At 54.9% G+C, this 19,874-nt stretch overlaps 1 protein-coding gene across 1 annotated transcript in view; it reads left to right on the top strand.

Annotated features, from left to right (window-relative positions):
* Nucleotides 1-3,764: 3,764 nt before the first annotated feature.
* DMBT1 (deleted in malignant brain tumors 1) overlaps nucleotides 3,765-19,874 on the top strand; it is a gene marked incomplete at both ends in the record, with an annotated part of 99,546 nt that continues 83,436 nt past the window's right edge. The window contains 11 exon segments of the mRNA XM_082854440.1: nucleotides 3,765-3,822; nucleotides 4,115-4,144; nucleotides 5,098-5,229; nucleotides 6,730-7,053; nucleotides 7,832-7,861; nucleotides 8,463-8,492; nucleotides 12,374-12,697; nucleotides 13,476-13,513; nucleotides 15,143-15,189; nucleotides 15,191-15,536; nucleotides 17,974-18,354. Of these exon segments, the coding sequence (XP_082710566.1) occupies nucleotides 3,765-3,822; nucleotides 4,115-4,144; nucleotides 5,098-5,229; nucleotides 6,730-7,053; nucleotides 7,832-7,861; nucleotides 8,463-8,492; nucleotides 12,374-12,697; nucleotides 13,476-13,513; nucleotides 15,143-15,189; nucleotides 15,191-15,536; nucleotides 17,974-18,354 (1,740 nt within the window).

Here is a 19,874-nt window from a genome sequence, read left to right as displayed (position 1 = left end):
CCTGCCTTTCTCCCAAGCCCAGGAATTGTTTCTTTTGAGATTTCCATTCCCCTTCCACTGTGTTCCTCATTGGCCAAGATGGAGAGTTACTGGTTAGCAAGTCTGGCTGCCAGGTGGCCTCTGAGCTCCAGAGGACTACACCTTACCCTCTATGATGGATCCCTACTGTCCTGTGCCCCCTGTGCGGTCAGAGCCTGGTCCATATTCCCTGAGTGAATCAATTAATGAATGATGGGTCCAGCTACCCTCCAAAGCAAAGAGTAATGCAACTTTCTCCCCTGCTTGAATTAGATGGTGGGAGGGTGGGTCCGGATTTAATTCTTGTTTTCGGAAGACCTCTCATTTGGCTATTTTTCCTTGTATTTTCAGCAACATCAACAGTGAGTGACACCAGAGAAACTGCTTTTTGGGAGACACAGACACTCAGCTCTGGTAACTCTATCAAACTTGGGAGCCGGGCGATTGTGGTGCCCAAGGCCACCCCCAAGAACTCAGGAGGGACTCCTGCGGAGAGTCCTGCTGGGTTTTAGATGTAGGACAGGTCCTCTGAGGGGGTCCACCTGGACCCTTAGCTCCTTCCTTGTGAGGTGCCGTACTGACCATAAGATAGACCCCAAGTTTCCGTGCAAGTCTCTGTCCAGCCACACTTCTTTCCTAAGGTCTCTGTCCCCCAGACTGCCCCACTGGGTGTCCAGCAGGGGTCACAGACAGCAGGGCAGCAGGGGCAGACAGGGACAGCAGCATCTAACTGAGCCTCTCTGGATATAATCACATTTCGCTTATTATCTAGAACTGTTAACAGGTCTTGGGGAAATAGTGAATACCCCTGCCTCAGTCAATGCTTTAAAGGCTAACTTCTTCTGCTCCTAATTCCTCTTTTATTCTAGTCCTGTGCACGCATGAGCATACCTGCCTGTGCAAAACTGCAGGCCATGATTTGGGCCAAATAATACAAACTTTAAAATATATATATACTGGGAGGCAGAATAGTGAAATGGTTAAGAGCAAACTGTCTGAGCACAAATCCTGCCCCGTCACTCACTAGTCAGTTGATTTGGGTCACCTACCCAAGCCTCAGTTTCCCTATGGGGTTGTACGAGGATTAACTAAAATGACACATAAAACTCTTGAATATGACCCCAGGTCCCCAGGTTAGAAAATGTACAGAATCTTCTGCCATGATTAAGCTTTTAAGAATCAGCACCCTTGGGTGCCTGTGAAGGAGGAGAAGAGATGGCACCAGTGTGGACTTTTGAGGCATTTTGGAAGCAAGCCTAGACCTCTCATTGCAGTAGAGCCTCAGGAAATCTTTTCAATTTGAATTAAATTTCAAAAACAGATTCCAGATTTGTTGATGTTGAGTTGCATGCGGTTGTTACAGCGTTAGTTCAGAGTCAACTATAAGGAAAGCCATGGCTCAAAGGTGGATTTCTTGCTTAGGGTTCCCTGTGCGTGAAGCATGCATGCGTCTGATTTTTCTTTTATTCCTTTATAGTTTCTGAATCAGATCTTCCCAGAACAAGTGGTAAGTACTTTGAAAACAGCATCCTGTATTTGGTTTAAAATTTATTTATCCTTCTATACAGTTATTTATATCTTAAAGAATAAACACTGCCTCACCGGACTTCAATGAATGGTATGAGGGTTGCATAAGAATATGATTTGTGTCCTTTACGGAAATACAAGGGCAATAGAAACTTCCTTCAGCTACAGCATAAATGGACCATGTGGTTATCTAGTTAGGTTCTTCTTCCATTTTAATTTGCCTTTGCCTCAAACTTCAGTGCACATCAGAATCAACTAAGATATGTGGCTGAATGCAGGTCCTTAGAGTTCACCTCCCCACTCCAGGCACTCGGATTTGGCTGGGGTGGGGTGGGGCTCAGGAATCTGCATTTTTATATAACCGAAAATAAGGATGGTCTGCAGACCACACTTTGAGCAAGCATGCTGCATGGCCCAGGACTGAATGAAGTTTTCATGTTTACAGTGTAATTATGGGACTTGGCTAAACATTTCCAAAGCAAGCAACAGAAGATACGTGTATATAGTTTAAGGGCTACCTTTTTAAACTTATTTTTTCTTAACGTCTGTATTTTGCTTAATGTCAAGTAAATGCAGGTTTTTCACATTTTCCCAAATGGTTATTGGCTGCATCCTAAGTCTGACTTGTTGATGTAAAGACTTTTCCATAAGTGAGTTGCTGAGATTGAACTTTTACACATCTTGCACAATGGCTTCCACATCCATGCCACCTCACGTGGCCAGAAGAGGTCCTACCAGGGATCCTTCTAAACAGGAGAACCTGTGAACAGCATCACAAGCATCCCTGGCCTCGGATGACCAAACACCTTCCTAAGTGGTACCTTCTCATCCTTTTAAATGCGAGGAAGAAGGACTGGGGAGTTTTGGTCTTTAAAACTTAAATCTATATCAAAAGCAAACTGAGCAGTAACCAATATGTTCTCTTTATCCGTGATTAAATGACAAATGAAGGATATGTACAGCCTCCGTGAAGAAGAGGAATTCTCCCTGACTTCTCCTAGCAAATCTCAACATTTCTCCTTTATGCTCAGAGTGCTGGTGGGTCTTCTAGCACCCATTGGTCCTTTAATCCACAAAGAAGCCTCTAAGGATGTCACCTGTCTTGTGTGCCCCAAAGGGGAGTTTCTAGTCAAATTATCCATCTTTAGAGCAACCTCTGGCATTTACTATGTGGACTGCTGTGTGTACATACATGTCACTATGCACAGGATGTGACCATGATAACCCAGCTGTCACATGAGAATGTGTTCCCCAGGAGAGCATGTCTGTCCAAGCAGTCGCTTTGGAGCACATTATTTTGACATTTGGGGCTGCATCTTTGGAACCTGCCTTTCCTCCTAGCTGGGGCCACATTCAGGCATATCTCAGTGATGGTAGGTATTGTCATTTGAGACTACGTTTGAGCCATAGAAATAGGCAGTTGGTATTTGAAGTTTAATCTTGTGGATAGATTTGGGCTGTTCATCAAAGGGTGATATTTGGGATGGGCATTGTGGAAGCATAGGAGGTGGTGAATGTCCAGAACCAAGAATGTCCCTGGTGGCCTCCAGCATTGAATGAGGGCTGACAGAGTGACAGAGAGAGAGGTTCTCAGCCTCTGGGCAGTGGGCAGAGCTTCCGGATCTTTGCATCCAGCCCCTTTTCTGAGCCAAGGTGCAGAGGGTCGACCCTCCTGGAGGAGAGCCGACATCGAATGACCTTTCCTTCTCTCCACTCTGCAGCTCTGTTTGTCACGGAGGAACCCTCAACAGCAAGTTCAGCAGGAGGTAACGTTTGTTATGTGGGATCCCTGGGGGCTCATTACCTTTCTGCACCCAGAGGTCCATCTCGGATCCAGAAGAGGTGCAGAAGCTGTAAGAGATGGGGGTGCTCAGCTTTCAAGGGTGGGGACTTCTGAACAAGCCCTCAGGTCTGAAAAGGTATCTCTTCCGTGGACCTTGACTCTGAGAGACGGGAGGAATCAACCTGCAGAGGTATCTCCAGGGAGCTCCAAGATGGAGCTTGGTGTTCTGTCTCCAAGAGAGTCTTATTGCCCATGCTCAGAGCCTACCGTGTGGTCCTCACCAATGCATGTTGACCTCTGGTCAGGCTAGGATCCTGGGTCTCTGGCTGCACAGCCTGCAGAGGCAGGTGCATACCTGTTGAGGGGGCCACCTTTTCTGTGCCCTTTGCTGAGCCCATATGAGGCCACATTGATTTCTTTGCACTATACAGGAACTATGACCCTTCAGCCTGTGGACATCAGAGGTCCCGTAAACCCCCATGGGGGTGCCCCAAGTAGGAGAGCTGGGAGGTCAGCCAGTAGAGCCTGAGCTTCTGGTAGCCTGGGCTTGGGGAAGGAAAGTCTCTGTTCATTTCCCTGTGATGAAGGTTAACTCATGGCCATGTTCAAAGTGACCCCCTGCCCGGGGAGCTGTGGCCATTAGAAATGGTGTGAGTCTGGAAACTGCCTTAGGCCTGTGACCTCAAGAGAGACATGAGGCGGAGTCCTTGTGCCGTCCTCATCCCCCTTTGCCCCTGTGGTGCCCCTTCTGTGCAAGGTGTCTGATCTGCCTTCTCTCTCTCCCAGCTGCCACGCCCCAGTCCACGCTCCTGCCAGGTGAGTCCTGCTGCCTCTTGACTGCGGGCTGTCTCCTCCGTCCCCACCCACCTCCACAGACTCCAGCCAGGAGCCCCAGGCAGGACGAGTGGACGTTTGCCCCCTCTCAGTACCTGCCCTGGTCACTCTAGAGCGAGCAGACGCTTCCAGAGGAGCCATAGCACAAGGGTCCTCGGGTCTGACTCAGCGATTTAAGGACATTGTGGCTACACAGTGTCTCCCCAGAGCTTTGGGTGACAGGGAGGCCTGTCCTGGGGTCATTTCTGCCTGAAAGCATTGTCTAGAGCGAGAGTTCTGTGTGCTGGGAGAACAGGGCTTTTTCATGTCCCACACCCCCGGCGGAGTCTAGGGGATGCTGTTACCAAAAGGGAAAGGTGCCCTTGATGGCTTACAGACTGGGGTCCTCTCAGAGCCGACTCAGTCAACAGAGTTCCAGTGTAAAAGGCGCACGTGTGAGTGTGGTGAACACGGTTGAGAAGGCGGAGGGGTACGGGAGCGGATGGCTGTGTGGACTGGTAACGAGCCTGCTAGGACACGGGGGCAGGAGCTGGACCCCAGGCAGAAACTCTGGGGCGCCTGGAGGAGCCTCACCCTCATTGCAGCTGGGCTGGTGGACTTGGGGTCCTACCCTAACCACCTGGGCTCCTCCTTGCTGTTCCCACAGGGAGTTAAGGCGGTAGCTCCGGTGGCTGGTCGCACTGGTGGCCGGTCGCAGGCATGCCAGGGACTTTCATATTCAGGAAAGTAAGCCCTCAAGTCCAGGCGGTCAGGCACAGGAAGTGAGACAGAACGAGAGGCCCCAGTGGACTGAGTCGTCGATGGTGGGCACACACTCCCCACGCAGAGGTCCTAAGAAAAGTGTCAGCAACGTGTGAAGGCTGAGCCTCTTCCCCCTGGGATCCCAGTGGGACCCCTGTGTGCTTTGTGTCTGACTTTCCGTGTCTTTCTCGCAGCTGCTCGGCCCCAGTCCACTGCCTGGCCCAGTGAGGCTCAGGCGACCTTCCTCCGGATGTCCCTTTACTCCCTGCCCATGCCCCACTCTTCTCCCTTCTGGGGGAATCGCTGTACTTTGCAGAACCTGGGAGGTTCTGTCCCCTCCCCTGCTCAGTCTCCCAGCTGGCTCTTCTTAACTAGACATGGGGTTTCCAACACTCCCGTCTTCCCATTGATCCATCTGAGTTGTCACATCCTGTCCTTGATACTGTCAGAGATTGTCACCTGCAGGTTCAGAGAACCAGGAATGTGTTCCACCACTCTAGGCCCTGTTACATCCCAGCTGAGGAGAGTTTTGTGGGAGAAGGAAGGTTGATAATCACTGACCTTCTGTTGATGGGACATGAGAACAGGAAGGAGTGCCTGCATCCCTCACTCTGGGCCACGCCTCAGATCCAACAGGGCCACACCTGCACCCGGAAGTGGCAGGGACAGTGCCCAGGAGATGGTGGGTCATAAGGGACTGCAGTGCTCTGGGTGCCAAGGACCATGATTGGCTCCAGCTTCACCCCCTGACTTTTCTGTCCACTTCTGCCTCTGGACAACCCCTCAGATGTGCCAGTGCGGACATGGCTCATGGAAGGGAGGTGGCCAAGGTTTTCTCACGGGAAGGAGAACATGCCAGGCTTAGAGAGGTGGAGGGAGCCGGCTGACCTCAGACAGGGCCATTGTCCCAGAGGAGCTAGCAGAGCAGGAGGTTTGCTCAGCAAACACAGGTAGCAGGTGGCAGGATCCAGATGTGGAACTGGTGTCATCATGCTGGGTAAACGTTTTGCCAAGGCTTCCTTCCTGTGCTGTCTAACTCTGACCTTTCCCTTTGTTGCCACTTCCAGCCTCCTGGCAGACCGTATCCTCACATGCTCCGTCACGTATAGGTAAATATTCCTATCCACCTCCCTGGGGCTTAGTTTCCACTTCTGGATAAACTGGGGGTTTGGATGTGACAGGAGGAGGTTCAGGGTGTGGCCGTCCATATCCTTGTGCCTGTGAGTGAAGCAAGAGTCTCTGGAGGCCAGGTCTGAGGTCCGATCTTAGTGGGCTGGTGAGCTGTGTCCAGTGGGATCGGGTCCAGATGCTCAGGAAAGATTTTCTTCCAGGCGGTCAGTGTAGGCCCTGCATGCCTGTCCGTCTTGCTGGTACCTCTACTGGTCTCTCAGGCCATGGATGGCTGTCCAGCCCGAAGGGTTGGGTGTAAAATGCCTGAACTCGGTCCCGTCATCTCCAGGGGTGCGGCCAGAGCCCAGGGAGAACCACCCGGGAGCCAACAAGCTACCAACAGGGGGATGGTCTTGACTTTCCTCCTGCGACCATGGTGCACTAGCCTGGGTGTATCTTGGGTGGGTAGGGTTACCTTCATGCTCGCCTCCTCTTGGAGTGATGGGCTGTGCCTCTGCATTTGAGCATCTTCAGACTTGGGCAGAATAGGAATCTCTGCTGACTTCCCTGTGATGAAGATTAACTCCTGGGCATAAAAGAAAGGTGATTCCTGCCCAGGGGAGACTCACCGACAGGAAGTCCCCTGAGTCTGGAACGGGCCATTGGCCTGTGACCTCAGGAGAGATAAGAGGAAGTGTCCTTGTGCTGCCCTCTAGGGACTGAATCAGGATTGGCCCTGAGGCTGGTGAATGGAGGTGACAGGTGTGAGGGCCGGGTGGAGATCCTGTATCGAGGCTCCTGGGGCACCGTGTGTGACGACAGCTGGGACACCAACGACGCCGACGTGGTCTGCAGGCAGCTGGGCTGTGGCTGGGCCACGTCGGCCCCTGGAAGTGCCCGGTACGGTCAGGGCTCAGGGCCGATCGCTCTGGATAACGTGGGCTGCTCGGGGCATGAGAGCTACCTGTGGAGCTGCCCTCACAATGGCTGGAACACACACAACTGTGGACACAGCGAGGACGCCGGTGTCGTCTGCTCAGGTTGGTCTCACATAAGCTGGGTGTCCCTCTCTGGGGGTGGGGTTTCCTTCTTTCACTCTGATCCCCTCTCAAAGCATTTTCTACATTTCTCGCTTCCTTACATCACCTTATCTCTCTGCTAAGAATTAGTATGAGCTCTTTGACAAGATGCCAGGCAAGTAGCTGGTGAATTGGAACAAAGAACCAAACTGAAAGTGACTTGAGGCCCGTTTTCTCCAGCCACAGTGCAAGCCAGAGGCAAGAGAGGCTAGTTCTGTCATGAGGTCTGTGAATGGAGGTCATGGCCTAGGACTGCAGGTGGCCCAGGGTTTGGTTCTTGAGTCCGGGACAGTAGCCCCTGCAGGGAACTGGGATGCACTGTCTGGGCAGCAGGTCTGCCGTGCGCAGGGCAGTGGTCCCTGTGTGGCCTGCCGGCCATAGCCTTGTCACTACCTACAGACAAGCCTGACAGATCTCACACGGGTTTTGGACTTTGAACTAGACGCCTCAGTGTTGCTGCCTCAGTGGGCCCATAAATGCTGTGTCGCTGATGACTGCTTTGGGTCCACTCGGTCATCTAGACACAGAGCTAATCAGCTTAACACAGGAAATAAGGGATGCTGGGCTGCCTGCACCCCTCAGGAGGAGCCTCTTTAGGGGGTGAGGATGGCAGAGGTCCCACCCCACGTGGCAGGGCTCAGGCATGGACTGAGCGCCTCACCTGCTCAGCGCCATCCCCCTTTGCCCCTGTGGTGCCCCTTCTGTGCAAGGTGTCTGATCTGCCTTCTCTCTCTCCCAGGTGCCAGGCCCCAGTCCACGCTCCTGCCAGGTGAGTCCTGTGCCTCTTGACTCCGGGCTGTCCCCTCCGTCCCCACCCACCTCCACAGACTCCAGCCAGGAGCCCCAGGCGGGGCGAGTGGACGTTTGCCCCTCTCAGTACCTGCCCTGGTCACTCTAGAGCGAGCAGACGCTTCCAGAGGAGCCATAGCACAAGGGTCCTCGGGTCTGACTCAGCGATTTAAGGACATTGTGGCTACACAGTGTCTCCCCAGAGCTTTGGGTGACAGGGAGGCCTGTCCTGGGGTCATTTCTGCCTGAAAGCATTGTCTAGACCAAGAGTTATGTGTGCAGGGAGAACTGGGCTGTTTCGGGTCCCCCCCCCCCCCGCGGAGTCCCAAAGGGATAATTTCCCCCGAGACACTCAGTCAGGAGAGCGTGCTAAGTGCTCCTGTGGAGCGGGGCGCCTCATCGCCATGCCCTGGACATTGGAGGGCATGGTCCGGCTCACGGCCGGCTCTCAGAAAAGACCTATTCCTCCCCCAGGCAGTGGAGAGTCTCAGACCCCACGTTCCCTGATGTGAGTGACAGGTCACTAGAGCAACCCTGACTGTAGACACCTTCTCTCTAATCCTGCTGTGCTTTCCCTTCAGGCTGGTGGACGCCCACAGCTCCTACCGAAGGTAAGCCTCACTTGGATCCTGCAAAACACTCCACTCATGAGGCCTGGGTGCAATTCCTGACTCTTGGTTTGAGCCTCTGAGCTCAGCACCTCATCTAATGTGGAGGGTTCCTTTCGCGTGCCAGAGTTGTAGAGAACCTTCACCTCCCAGTTGTGGCACACATTACTCAGAATGCTTTGGTTGCCAAGTGACAGGATCCCAACTCACACTGTCTTGAGTTGGGGGTGGGACTGGGGGCCGCAATGACTTCCATAGGTCAGTGGTAGGACGGTCTTGAGGTAGAGCTGGATCCAGAAGTTCCAGTGCAGCTTTTCCCCTGCACTTTTCTTACCCCTATTTTCTCATGTTTATGGACTTCACTGTCAGCTTTCTTCCTGCCAAGGGACAGTTGTCAGCCTCAGGTGTACATCCCAGGAGGGGAGATAGTCTTTTTTTTCTAGCTCTTGCGCTCACAAGCCCTGGAAGAACTCTGAACAGCCTGCTACCAATAGATGCCTTCTCCGTAATGAAGTCCATGGGCTCTGATGATTTTCAGTGGTGCACGGCTTGGTCAAGAGTCAGCACAATTTTGGGGTTAAAAAATGACATGAGTGAGTGCTCAGCAGAAATGTAGTCTTCAGAATAACCTTGGGCTTGATGGAGTGGGTTCCCATGTGGGAGTGAACATCTGAAGGTGGTTCCTTGGCGGGGTCTGGGAAGCTGTCTCTGCTGGGCTCCTGCTGCAGGGGCTCGAGTTCATCCCAGTGGTCCCTGGGGATTCAGGCTGTGGGCTTCCCTTCTTCCCACCTCCTTCCCAAGGCTGGGATCAGCCACTGAATTGCTGGGCCTTGTGGGGAACCCATCAGAGAACATGCGTTCCTCTGTCCACAGCCAAGGGTTCTATCAAACAGCCCCGTGGGGATAAATGATGATGACCGGGCTCAGTCAGGTCCTCCGGAAGGAACACATGACCTTGAACTCAGCAGTCTTTCCCTGGAAGGATTCTGAATTGCGTTTGGTCCTCAGGACCTGTTCCTCCGGAAGATACAGGAGAGTGCATTTTCCCGTCTCCTTCCAGGAACTGATTCAGGATTGGCCCTGAGGCTGGTGAATGGAGGTGACAGGTGTGAGGGCCGGGTGGAGGTCCTGTACCGAGGCTCCTGGGGCACCGTGTGTGACGACGGCTGGGACACCAACGACGCCAACGTGGTCTGCAGGCAGCTGGGCTGTGGCTGGGCCATGTCGGCCCCTGGAAATGCCCGGTACGGTCAGGGCTCAGGGCCGATCGTCCTGGACGACGTGGGCTGCGTGGGGCACGAGAGCTACCTGTGGAGCTGCCCTCACAATGGCTGGAACACACACAACTGTGGACACGGCGAGGACGCCGGTGTCGTCTGCTCAGGTTGGTCTCACATAAGCTGGGTGTCCCTCTCTGGGGGTGTGGTTTCCTTCTGACACTCTGATCCCCTCTCAAAGCATTTTCTACACTTCTGGCTTCCTTACATCACCTTGTCTCTCTGCTAAGAATTAGTATGAGCTCTTTGACAAGATGCCAGGCATGTAGTTGGTGATTTGGAACAAAGAACCAAACTGAAAGTGACTTGAAGCCCTTTTTCTCCATATGCCACAGTGCAAGCCAGAGGCAAGAGAGGCTAGTTCTGTCATGAGGTCTCTGAATGGAGGTCATGGCCTAGGACTGCAGGTGGCCCAGGGATTGGTTCCTGCGTCCTGCACGGTAGCCCCTGCAGGGAACTGGGATGCACTGTCTGGGCAGCAGGTCTGCCGTGTGCAGGGCAGTGGCCCCTGTGTGGCCTGCCGGCCACAGCCTTGTCACCACCTACAGACAAGCCTGACAGATCTCACACGGGTTTTGGACTTTGAACTAGACGCCTCAGTGTGGCTGCCTCAGTGGGCCCATAAATGCTGTGTGGCTGATGACTGGTTTGGGTCCACTCGGTCATCTAGACACAGAGCTAATCAGCTTAACACAGGAAATAAGGGATGCTGGGCTGCCTGGACCTCTCAGGAGGAGCCTGTTTGGTGGGTGAGGATGGCAGAGGTCCCACCCCACGTGGCAGGGCTCAGGCATGGACTGAGCGTGTCACCTGCTCAGCGCCGTCCCCCTTTGCCCCTGTGGTGCCCCTTCTGTGCAAGGTGTCTGATCTGCCTTCTCTCTCTCCCAGGTGCCAGGCCCCAGTCCACGCTCCTGCCAGGTGAGTCCTGTGCCTCTTGACTCCGGGCTGTCCCCTCCGTCCCCACCCACCTCCACAGACTCCAGCCAGGAGCCCCAGGCGGGGCGAGTGGACGTTTGCCCCCTCTCAGTACCTGCCCTGGTCACTCTAGAGCGAGCAGACGCTTTCAGAGGAGCCATAGCACAAGGGTCCTCGGGTCTGACTCAGCGATTTAAGGACATTGTGGCTACACAGTGTCTCCCCAGAGCTTTGGGTGACAGGGAGGCCTGTCCTGGGGTCATTTCTGCCTGAAAGCATTGTCTAGACCGAGAGTTATGTGTGCAGGGAGAACGGGGCTGTTTCTGGTCCCCCCCCCCCCCCGCGGAGTCCCAAAGGGATAATTTCCCCCGAGACACTCAGTCAGGAGAGCGTGCTAAGTGCTCCTGTGGAGCGGGGCGCCTCATCGCCATGCCCTGGACATTGGAGGGCATGGTCCGGCTCACGGCCGGCTCTCAGAAAAGACCTATTCCTCCCCCAGGCAGTGGAGAGTCTCAGACCCCACATTCCCTGATGTGAGTGACAGGTCAGTAGAGCAACCCTGACTGTAGACACCTTCTCTCTAATCCAGCTGTGCTTTCCCTTCAGGCTCGGGGACGCCCACAGCTCCTGCCAATGGTAAGCATGACTTGGATCCTGCAGACACGCCACTCATGAGGCCTGGGTGCAATTCCTGACTCTTGGTTTGAGCCTCTGAGCTCAGCACCTCATCTAATGTGGAGGGTTCCTTTCGCATGCCAGAGTTGTGGAGAACCTTCACCTCCCAGTTGTGGCACACATTACTCAGAATGCTTTGGTTGCCAAGTGACAGGATCCCAACTCACACTCTCTTGAGTTGGGGGTGGGACTGGGGGCCGCAATGGCTTCCAAAGGTCAGTGGTAGGACGGTCTTCAGGTAGAGCTGGATCCAGAGTTCCAGTGCAGCTTTTCCCCTGCACTTTTCTTACCCCTATTTTCTCATGTTTATGGACTTCACTGTCAGCTTTCTTCCTGCCAAGGGACAGTTGTCAGCCTCAGGTGTACATCCCAGGAGGGGAGATAGTCTTTTTTTTCTAGCTCTTCAGCTGACAAGCCCTGGAAAGATTCTGAACAACCTGCTACCAATAGATGCCTTCTTCGTAATGAAGTCCACGGGCTCTGATGATTTTCAGTGGGTGCACGGCTTGGTCAAGGGTCAGCACAATTTTGGGGTTAAAAAATGACATGAGTGAGTGCTCAGCAGAACAGTAGTCTTCAGAATAACCTTGTGCCTGATGGAGTGGGTTCCCATGTGGGAGTGAACATCTGAAGGTGGCTCCTTGGCGGGGTCTGGGAAGCTGTCTCTGCTGGGCTCCTGCTGCAGCGGCTCAAGTTCATCCCAGTGGTCCCTGGGGATTCAGGCTGTGAGCTTCCCCTCTTCCCACCTCCTTCCCAAGGCTGGGATCAGCCACTGAATTGCTGGGCCTTGTGGGGAACCCATCAGAGAACATGCGTTCCTCTGTCCACTGCCAAGGGTTCTATCAAACAGCCCCGTGGGGATAAATGATGATGACCGGGCTCAGTCAGGTCCTCCGGAAGGAAAACATTACCGTGAACTCAGAAGTCTTTCCCTGGAAGGATTCTGAATCGCGTTCGGTCCTCAGGACCTGTTCCTCCGGAAGACACAGGAGAGTGCATTTTCCCGTCTCCTTCTAGGAACTGAATCAGGATTGGCCCTGAGGCTGGTGAATGGAGGTGACAGGTGTCAGGGCCGGGTCGAGATCCTGTACCAAGGCTCCTGGGGCACCGTGTGTGATGACAGCTGGGACACCAACGACGCCAACGTTGTCTGCAGGCAGCTGGGCTGTGGCTGGGCCACGTCGGCCCCTGGAAGTGCCCGGTATGGTCAGGGCTCAGGGCCGATCGTCCTAGACGATGTGCGCTGTATGGGGCACGAGAGCTACCTGTGGAGCTGCCCTCACAATGGCTGGAACACACACAACTGTGGACACGGCGAGGACGCCGGTGTCGTCTGCTCAGGTTGGTCTCACATAAGCTGGGTGTCCCTCTCTGGGGGTGTGGTTTCCTTCTGACACTCTGATCCCCTCTCAAAGCATTTTCTATACTTCTGGCTTCCTTACATCACCTTGTCTCTCTGCTAAGAATTAGTATGAGCTCTCTGACAAGCTGCCAGGCAAGTAGCTGGTGAATTGGAGCAAAGAACCAAACTGAAAGTGACTTGAGGCCCTTTTTCTCCAGCCACAGTGCAAGCCAGAGGCAAGAGAGGCTAGTTCTGTCACGAGTTCTCTGAATGGAGGTCATGGCCAAGGACTGCAGGTGGCCCAGGGTTTGGTTCCTGAGTCCGGGACAGTAGCCCCTGCAGGGAACTGGGATGCACTGTCTGGGCAGCAGGTCTGCCGTGCGCAAGGCAGTGACCCCTGTGTGGCCTGCCGGCCACAGCCTTGTCACCACCTACAGACAAGCCTGACAGATCTCACACGGGTTTTGGACTTTGAACTAGACGCCTCAGTGTGGCTGCCTCAGTGGGCCCATAAATGCTGTGTGGCTGATGACTGGTTTGGGTCCACTCGGTCATCTAGACACAGAGCTAATCAGCTTAACACAGGAAATAAGGGATGCTGGGCTGCCTGGACCTCTCAGGAGGAGCCTGTTTGGGGGGTGAGGATGGCAGAGGTCCCACCCCACGTGGCAGGGCTCAGGCATGGACTGAGCGTGTCACCTGCTCAGCGCCGTCCCCCTTTGCCCCTGTGGTGCCCCTTCTGTGCAAGGTGTCTGATCTGCCTTCTCTCTCTCCCAGGTGCCAGGCCCCAGTCCACGCTCCTGCCAGGTGAGTCCTGTGCCTCTTGACTCCGGGCTGTCCCCTCCGTCCCCACCCACCTCCACAGACTCCAGCCAGGAGCCCCAGGCGGGGCGAGTGGACGTTTGCCCCCTCTCAGTACCTGCCCTGGTCACTCTAGAGCGAGCAGACGCTTTCAGAGGAGCCATAGCACAAGGGTCCTCGGGTCTGACTCAGCGATTTAAGGACATTGTGGCTACACAGTGTCTCCCCAGAGCTTTGGGTGACAGGGAGGCCTGTCCTGGGGTCATTTCTGCCTGAAAGCATTGTCTAGACCGAGAGTTATGTGTGCAGGGAGAACGGGGCTGTTTCTGGTCCCCCCCCCCCCGCGGAGTCCCAAAGGGATAATTTCCCCCGAGACACTCAGTCAGGAGAGCGTGCTAAGTGCTCCTGTGGAGCGGGGCGCCTCATCGCCATGCCCTGGACATTGGAGGGCATGGTCCGGCTCACGGCCGGCTCTCAGAAAAGACCTATTCCTCCCCCAGGCAGTGGAGAGTCTCAGACCCCACATTCCCTGATGTGAGTGACAGGTCAGTAGAGCAACCCTGACTGTAGACACCTTCTCTCTAATCCAGCTGTGCTTTCCCTTCAGGCTCGGGGACGCCCACAGCTCCTGCCAATGGTAAGCATGACTTGGATCCTGCAGACACGCCACTCATGAGGCCTGGGTGCAATTCCTGACTCTTGGTTTGAGCCTCTGAGCTCAGCACCTCATCTAATGTGGAGGGTTCCTTTCGCATGCCAGAGTTGTGGAGAACCTTCACCTCCCAGTTGTGGCACACATTACTCAGAATGCTTTGGTTGCCAAGTGACAGGATCCCAACTCACACTCTCTTGAGTTGGGGGTGGGACTGGGGGCCGCAATGGCTTCCAAAGGTCAGTGGTAGGACGGTCTTCAGGTAGAGCTGGATCCAGAGTTCCAGTGCAGCTTTTCCCCTGCACTTTTCTTACCCCTATTTTCTCATGTTTATGGACTTCACTGTCAGCTTTCTTCCTGCCAAGGGACAGTTGTCAGCCTCAGGTGTACATCCCAGGAGGGGAGATAGTCTTTTTTTTCTAGCTCTTCAGCTGACAAGCCCTGGAAAGATTCTGAACAACCTGCTACCAATAGATGCCTTCTTCGTAATGAAGTCCACGGGCTCTGATGATTTTCAGTGGGTGCACGGCTTGGTCAAGGGTCAGCACAATTTTGGGGTTAAAAAATGACATGAGTGAGTGCTCAGCAGAACAGTAGTCTTCAGAATAACCTTGTGCCTGATGGAGTGGGTTCCCATGTGGGAGTGAACATCTGAAGGTGGCTCCTTGGCGGGGTCTGGGAAGCTGTCTCTGCTGGGCTCCTGCTGCAGCGGCTCAAGTTCATCCCAGTGGTCCCTGGGGATTCAGGCTGTGAGCTTCCCCTCTTCCCACCTCCTTCCCAAGGCTGGGATCAGCCACTGAATTGCTGGGCCTTGTGGGGAACCCATCAGAGAACATGCGTTCCTCTGTCCACTGCCAAGGGTTCTATCAAACAGCCCCGTGGGGATAAATGATGATGACCGGGCTCAGTCAGGTCCTCCGGAAGGAAAACATTACCGTGAACTCAGAAGTCTTTCCCTGGAAGGATTCTGAATCGCGTTCGGTCCTCAGGACCTGTTCCTCCGGAAGACACAGGAGAGTGCATTTTCCCGTCTCCTTCTAGGAACTGAATCAGGATTGGCCCTGAGGCTGGTGAATGGAGGTGACAGGTGTCAGGGCCGGGTCGAGATCCTGTACCAAGGCTCCTGGGGCACCGTGTGTGATGACAGCTGGGACACCAACGACGCCAACGTTGTCTGCAGGCAGCTGGGCTGTGGCTGGGCCACGTCGGCCCCTGGAAGTGCCCGGTATGGTCAGGGCTCAGGGCCGATCGTCCTAGACGATGTGCGCTGTATGGGGCACGAGAGCTACCTGTGGAGCTGCCCTCACAATGGCTGGAACACACACAACTGTGGACACGGCGAGGACGCCGGTGTCGTCTGCTCAGGTTGGTCTCACATAAGCTGGGTGTCCCTCTCTGGGGGTGTGGTTTCCTTCTGACACTCTGATCCCCTCTCAAAGCATTTTCTATACTTCTGGCTTCCTTACATCACCTTGTCTCTCTGCTAAGAATTAGTATGAGCTCTCTGACAAGCTGCCAGGCAAGTAGCTGGTGAATTGGAGCAAAGAACCAAACTGAAAGTGACTTGAGGCCCTTTTTCTCCAGCCACAGTGCAAGCCAGAGGCAAGAGAGGCTAGTTCTGTCACGAGTTCTCTGAATGGAGGTCATGGCCAAGGACTGCAGGTGGCCCAGGGTTTGGTTCCTGAGTCCGGGACAGTAGCCCCTGCAGGGAACTGGGATGCACTGTCTGGGCAGCAGGTCTGCCGTGCGCAAGGCAGTGACCCCTGTGTGGCCTGCCGGCCACAGCCTTGTCACCACCTACAGACAAGCCTGACAGATCTCACACGGGTTTTGGACTTTGAACTAGACGCCTCAGTGTGGCTGCCTCAGTGGGCCCATAAATGCTGTGTGGCTGATGACTGGTTTGGGTCCACTCGGTCATCTAGACACAGAGCTAATCAGCTTAACACAGGAAATAAGGGATGCTGGGCTGCCTGGACCTCTCAGGAGGAGCCTGTTTGGGGGGTGAGGATGGCAGAGGTCCCACCCCGCGTGGCAGGGCTCAGGCATGGACTGAGCATGTCACCTGCTCAGCGCCATCCCCCTTTGCCCCTGTGGTGCCCCTTCTGTGCAAGGTGTCTGATCTGCCTTCTCTCTCTCCCAGGTGCCAGGCCCCAGTCCACGCTCCTGCCAGGTGAGTCCTGTGCCTCTTGACTCCGGGCTGTCCCCTCCATCCCCACCCACCTCCACAGACTCCAGCCAGGAGCCCCAGGCGGGGCGAGTGGACGTTTGCCCCTCTCAGTACCTGCCCTGGTCACTCTAGAGCGAGCAGACGCTTCCAGAGGAGCCATAGCACAAGGGTCTTCGGGTCTGACTCAGCGATTTAAGGACATTGTGGCTACACAGTGTCTCCCCAGAGCTTTGGGTGACAGGGAGGCCTGTTCTGGGGTCATTTCTGCCTGAAAGCATTGTCTAGACCGAGAGTTATGTGTGCAGGGAGAACGGGGCTGTTTCTGGTCCCCCCCCCCCCCCGCGGAGTCCCAAAGGGATAATTTCCCCCGAGACACTCAGTCAGGAGAGCGTGCTAAGTGCTCCTGTGGAGCGGGGCGCCTCATCGCCATGCCCTGGACATTGGAGGGCATGGTCCGGCTCACGGCCAGCTCTCAGAAAAGACCTATTCCTCCCCCAGGCAGTGGAGAGTCTCAGACCCCACATTCCCTGATGTGAGTGACAGGTCAGTAGAGCAACCCTGACTGTAGACACCTTCTCTCTAATCCTGCTGTGCTTTCCCTTCAGGCTGGTGGACGCCCACAGCTCCTACCGAAGGTAAGCCTCACTTGGATCCTGCAAAACACTCCACTCATGAGGCCTGGGTGCAATTCCTGACTCTTGGTTTGAGCCTCTGAGCTCAGCACCTCATCTAATGTGGAGGGTTCCTTTCGCGTGCCAGAGTTGTAGAGAACCTTCACCTCCCAGTTGTGGCACACATTACTCAGAATGCTTTGGTTGCCAAGTGACAGGATCCCAACTCACACTGTCTTGAGTTGGGGGTGGGACTGGGGGCCGCAATGACTTCCATAGGTCAGTGGTAGGACGGTCTTGAGGTAGAGCTGGATCCAGAAGTTCCAGTGCAGCTTTTCCCCTGCACTTTTCTTACCCCTATTGTCTCATGTTTATGGACTTCACTGTCAGCTTTCTTCCTGCCAAGGGACAGTTGTCAGCCTCAGGTGTACATCCCAGGAGGGGAGATAGTCTTTTTTTTCTAGCTCTTCAGCTGACAAGCCCTGGAAAGACTCTGAACAGCCTGCTACCAATAGATGCCTTCTTCGTAATGAAGTCCATGGGCTCTGATGATTTTCAGTGGGTGCACGGCTTGGTCAAGAGTCAGCACAATTTTGGGGTTAAAAAATGACATGAATGCTCAGCAGAACAGTAGTCTTCAGAATAACCTTGGGCCTGATGGAGTGGGTTCCCATGTGGGAGTGAACATCTGAAGGTGGTTCCTTGTCGGGGTCTGGGAAGCTGTCTCTGCTGTGCTCCTGCTGCAGTGGCTCAAGTTCATCCCAGTGGTCCCTGGGGATTCAGGCTGTGGGCTTCCCCTCTTCCCACCTCCTTCCCAAGGCTGGGATCAGCCACTGAATTGCTGGGCCTTGTGGGGAACCCATCAGAGAACATGCGTTCCTCTGTCCACAGCCAAGGGTTCTATCAAACAGCCCCGTGGGGATAAATGATGATGACCGGGCTCAGTCAGGTCCTCCGGAAGGAAAACATTACCGTGAACTCAGAAGTCTTTCCCTGGAAGGATTCTGAATCGCGTTTGGTCCTCAGGACCTGTTCCTCCAGAAGACACAGGAGAGTGCATTTTCCCGTCTCCTTCCAGGAACTGATTCAGGATTGGCCCTGAGGCTGGTGAATGGAGGTGACAGGTGTGAGGGCCGGGTCGAGGTCCTGTACCGAGGCTCCTGGGGCACCGTGTGTGATGACAGCTGGGACACCAACGACGCCAACGTGGTCTGCAGGCAGCTGGGCTGTGGTTGGGCCACGTCGGCCCCTGGAAGTGCCCGGTACGGTCAGGGCTCAGGGCCGATCGTCCTGGATAACGTGGGCTGCTCGGGGCATGAGAGCTACCTGTGGAGCTGCCCTCACAATGGCTGGAACACACACAACTGTGGACACGGCGAGGACGCCGGTGTCGTCTGCTCAGGTTGGTCTCACATAAGCTGGGTGTCCCTCTCTGGGGGTGTGGTTTCCTTCTGACACTCTGATCCCCTCTCAAAGCATTTTCTATACTTCTGGCTTCCTTACATCACCTTGTCTCTCTGCTAAGAATTAGTATGAGCTCTTTGACAAGATGCCAGGCATGTAGCTGGTGATTTGGAACAAAGAACCAAACTGAAAGTGACTTGAAGCCCTTTTTCTCCATATGCCACAGTGCAAGCCAGAGGCAAGAGAGGCTAGTTCTGTCACGAGTTCTCTGAATGGAGGTCATGGCCTAGGACTGCAGGTGGCCCAGGGATTGGTTCCTGCGTCCTGCACGGTAGCCCCTGCAGGGAACTGGGATGCACTATCTGGGCAGCAGGTCTGCCGTGCGCAGGGCAGTGGCCCCTGTGTGGCCTGCCGGCCACAGCCTTGTCACCACCTACAGACAAGCCTGACAGATCTCACACGGGTTTTGGACTTTGAACTTGACGCCTCAGTGTTGCTGCCTCAGTGGGCCCATAAATGCTGTGTGGCTGATGACTGGTTTGGGTCCACTCGGTCATCTAGACACAGAGCTAATCAGCTTAACACAGGAAATAAGGGATGCTGGGCTGCCTGGACCTCTCAGGAGGAGCCTGTTTGGGGGGTGAGGATGGCAGAGGTCCCACCCCGCGTGGCAGGGCTCAGGCATGGACTGAGCGCCTCACCTGCTCAGCGCCGTCCCCCTTTGCCCCTGTGGTGCCCCTTCTGTGCAAGGTGTCTGATCTGCCTTCTCTCTCTCCCAGGTGCCAGGCCCCAGTCCACGCTCCTGCCAGGTGAGTCCTGTGCCTCTTGACTCCGGGCTGTCCCCTCCGTCCCCACCCACCTCCACAGACTCCAACCAGGAGCCCCAGGCGGGGCGAGTGGACGGTTGCCCCTCTCAGTACCTGCCCTGGTCACTCTAGAGCGAGCAGACGCTTCCAGAGGAGCCATAGCACAAGGGTCCTCGGCTCTGACTCAGCGATTTAAGGACATTGTGGCTACACAGTGTCTCCCCAGAGCTTTGGGTGACAGGGAGGCCTGTCCTGGGGTCATTTCTGCCTGAAAGCATTGTCTAGACCGAGAGTTATGTGTGCAGGGAGAACTGGGCTGTTTCGGGTCCCCCCCGCCCCCGCGGAGTCCCAAAGGGATAATTTCCCCCGAGACACTCAGTCAGGAGAGCGTGCTAAGTGCTCCTGTGGAGCGGGGCGCCTCATCGCCATGCCCTGGACATTGGAGGGCATGGTCCGGCTCACGGCCGGCTCTCAGAAAAGACCTATTCCTCCCCCAGGCAGTGGAGAGTCTCAGACCCCACATTCCCTGATGTGAGTGACAGGTCAGTAGAGCAACCCTGACTGTAGACACCTTCTCTCTAATCCAGCTGTGCTTTCCCTTCAGGCTCGGGGACGCCCACAGCTCCTGCCAATGGTAAGCATGACTTGGATCCTGCAGACACTCCACTCATCAGGCCTGGGTGCAATTCCTGACTCTTGGTTTGAGCCTCTGAGCTCAGCACCTCATCTAAT

The sequence above is a fragment of the Leucopleurus acutus genome (genome assembly GCF_964270905.1).
Source record: "Leucopleurus acutus genome assembly, chromosome: 14".
NCBI classification, from domain to species: Eukaryota; Metazoa; Chordata; class Mammalia; order Artiodactyla; family Delphinidae; genus Leucopleurus; species Leucopleurus acutus.
The sequence above is the reverse complement of the archived record's forward strand: the minus strand, read 5'-3'. Positions and strand labels throughout refer to the sequence as shown.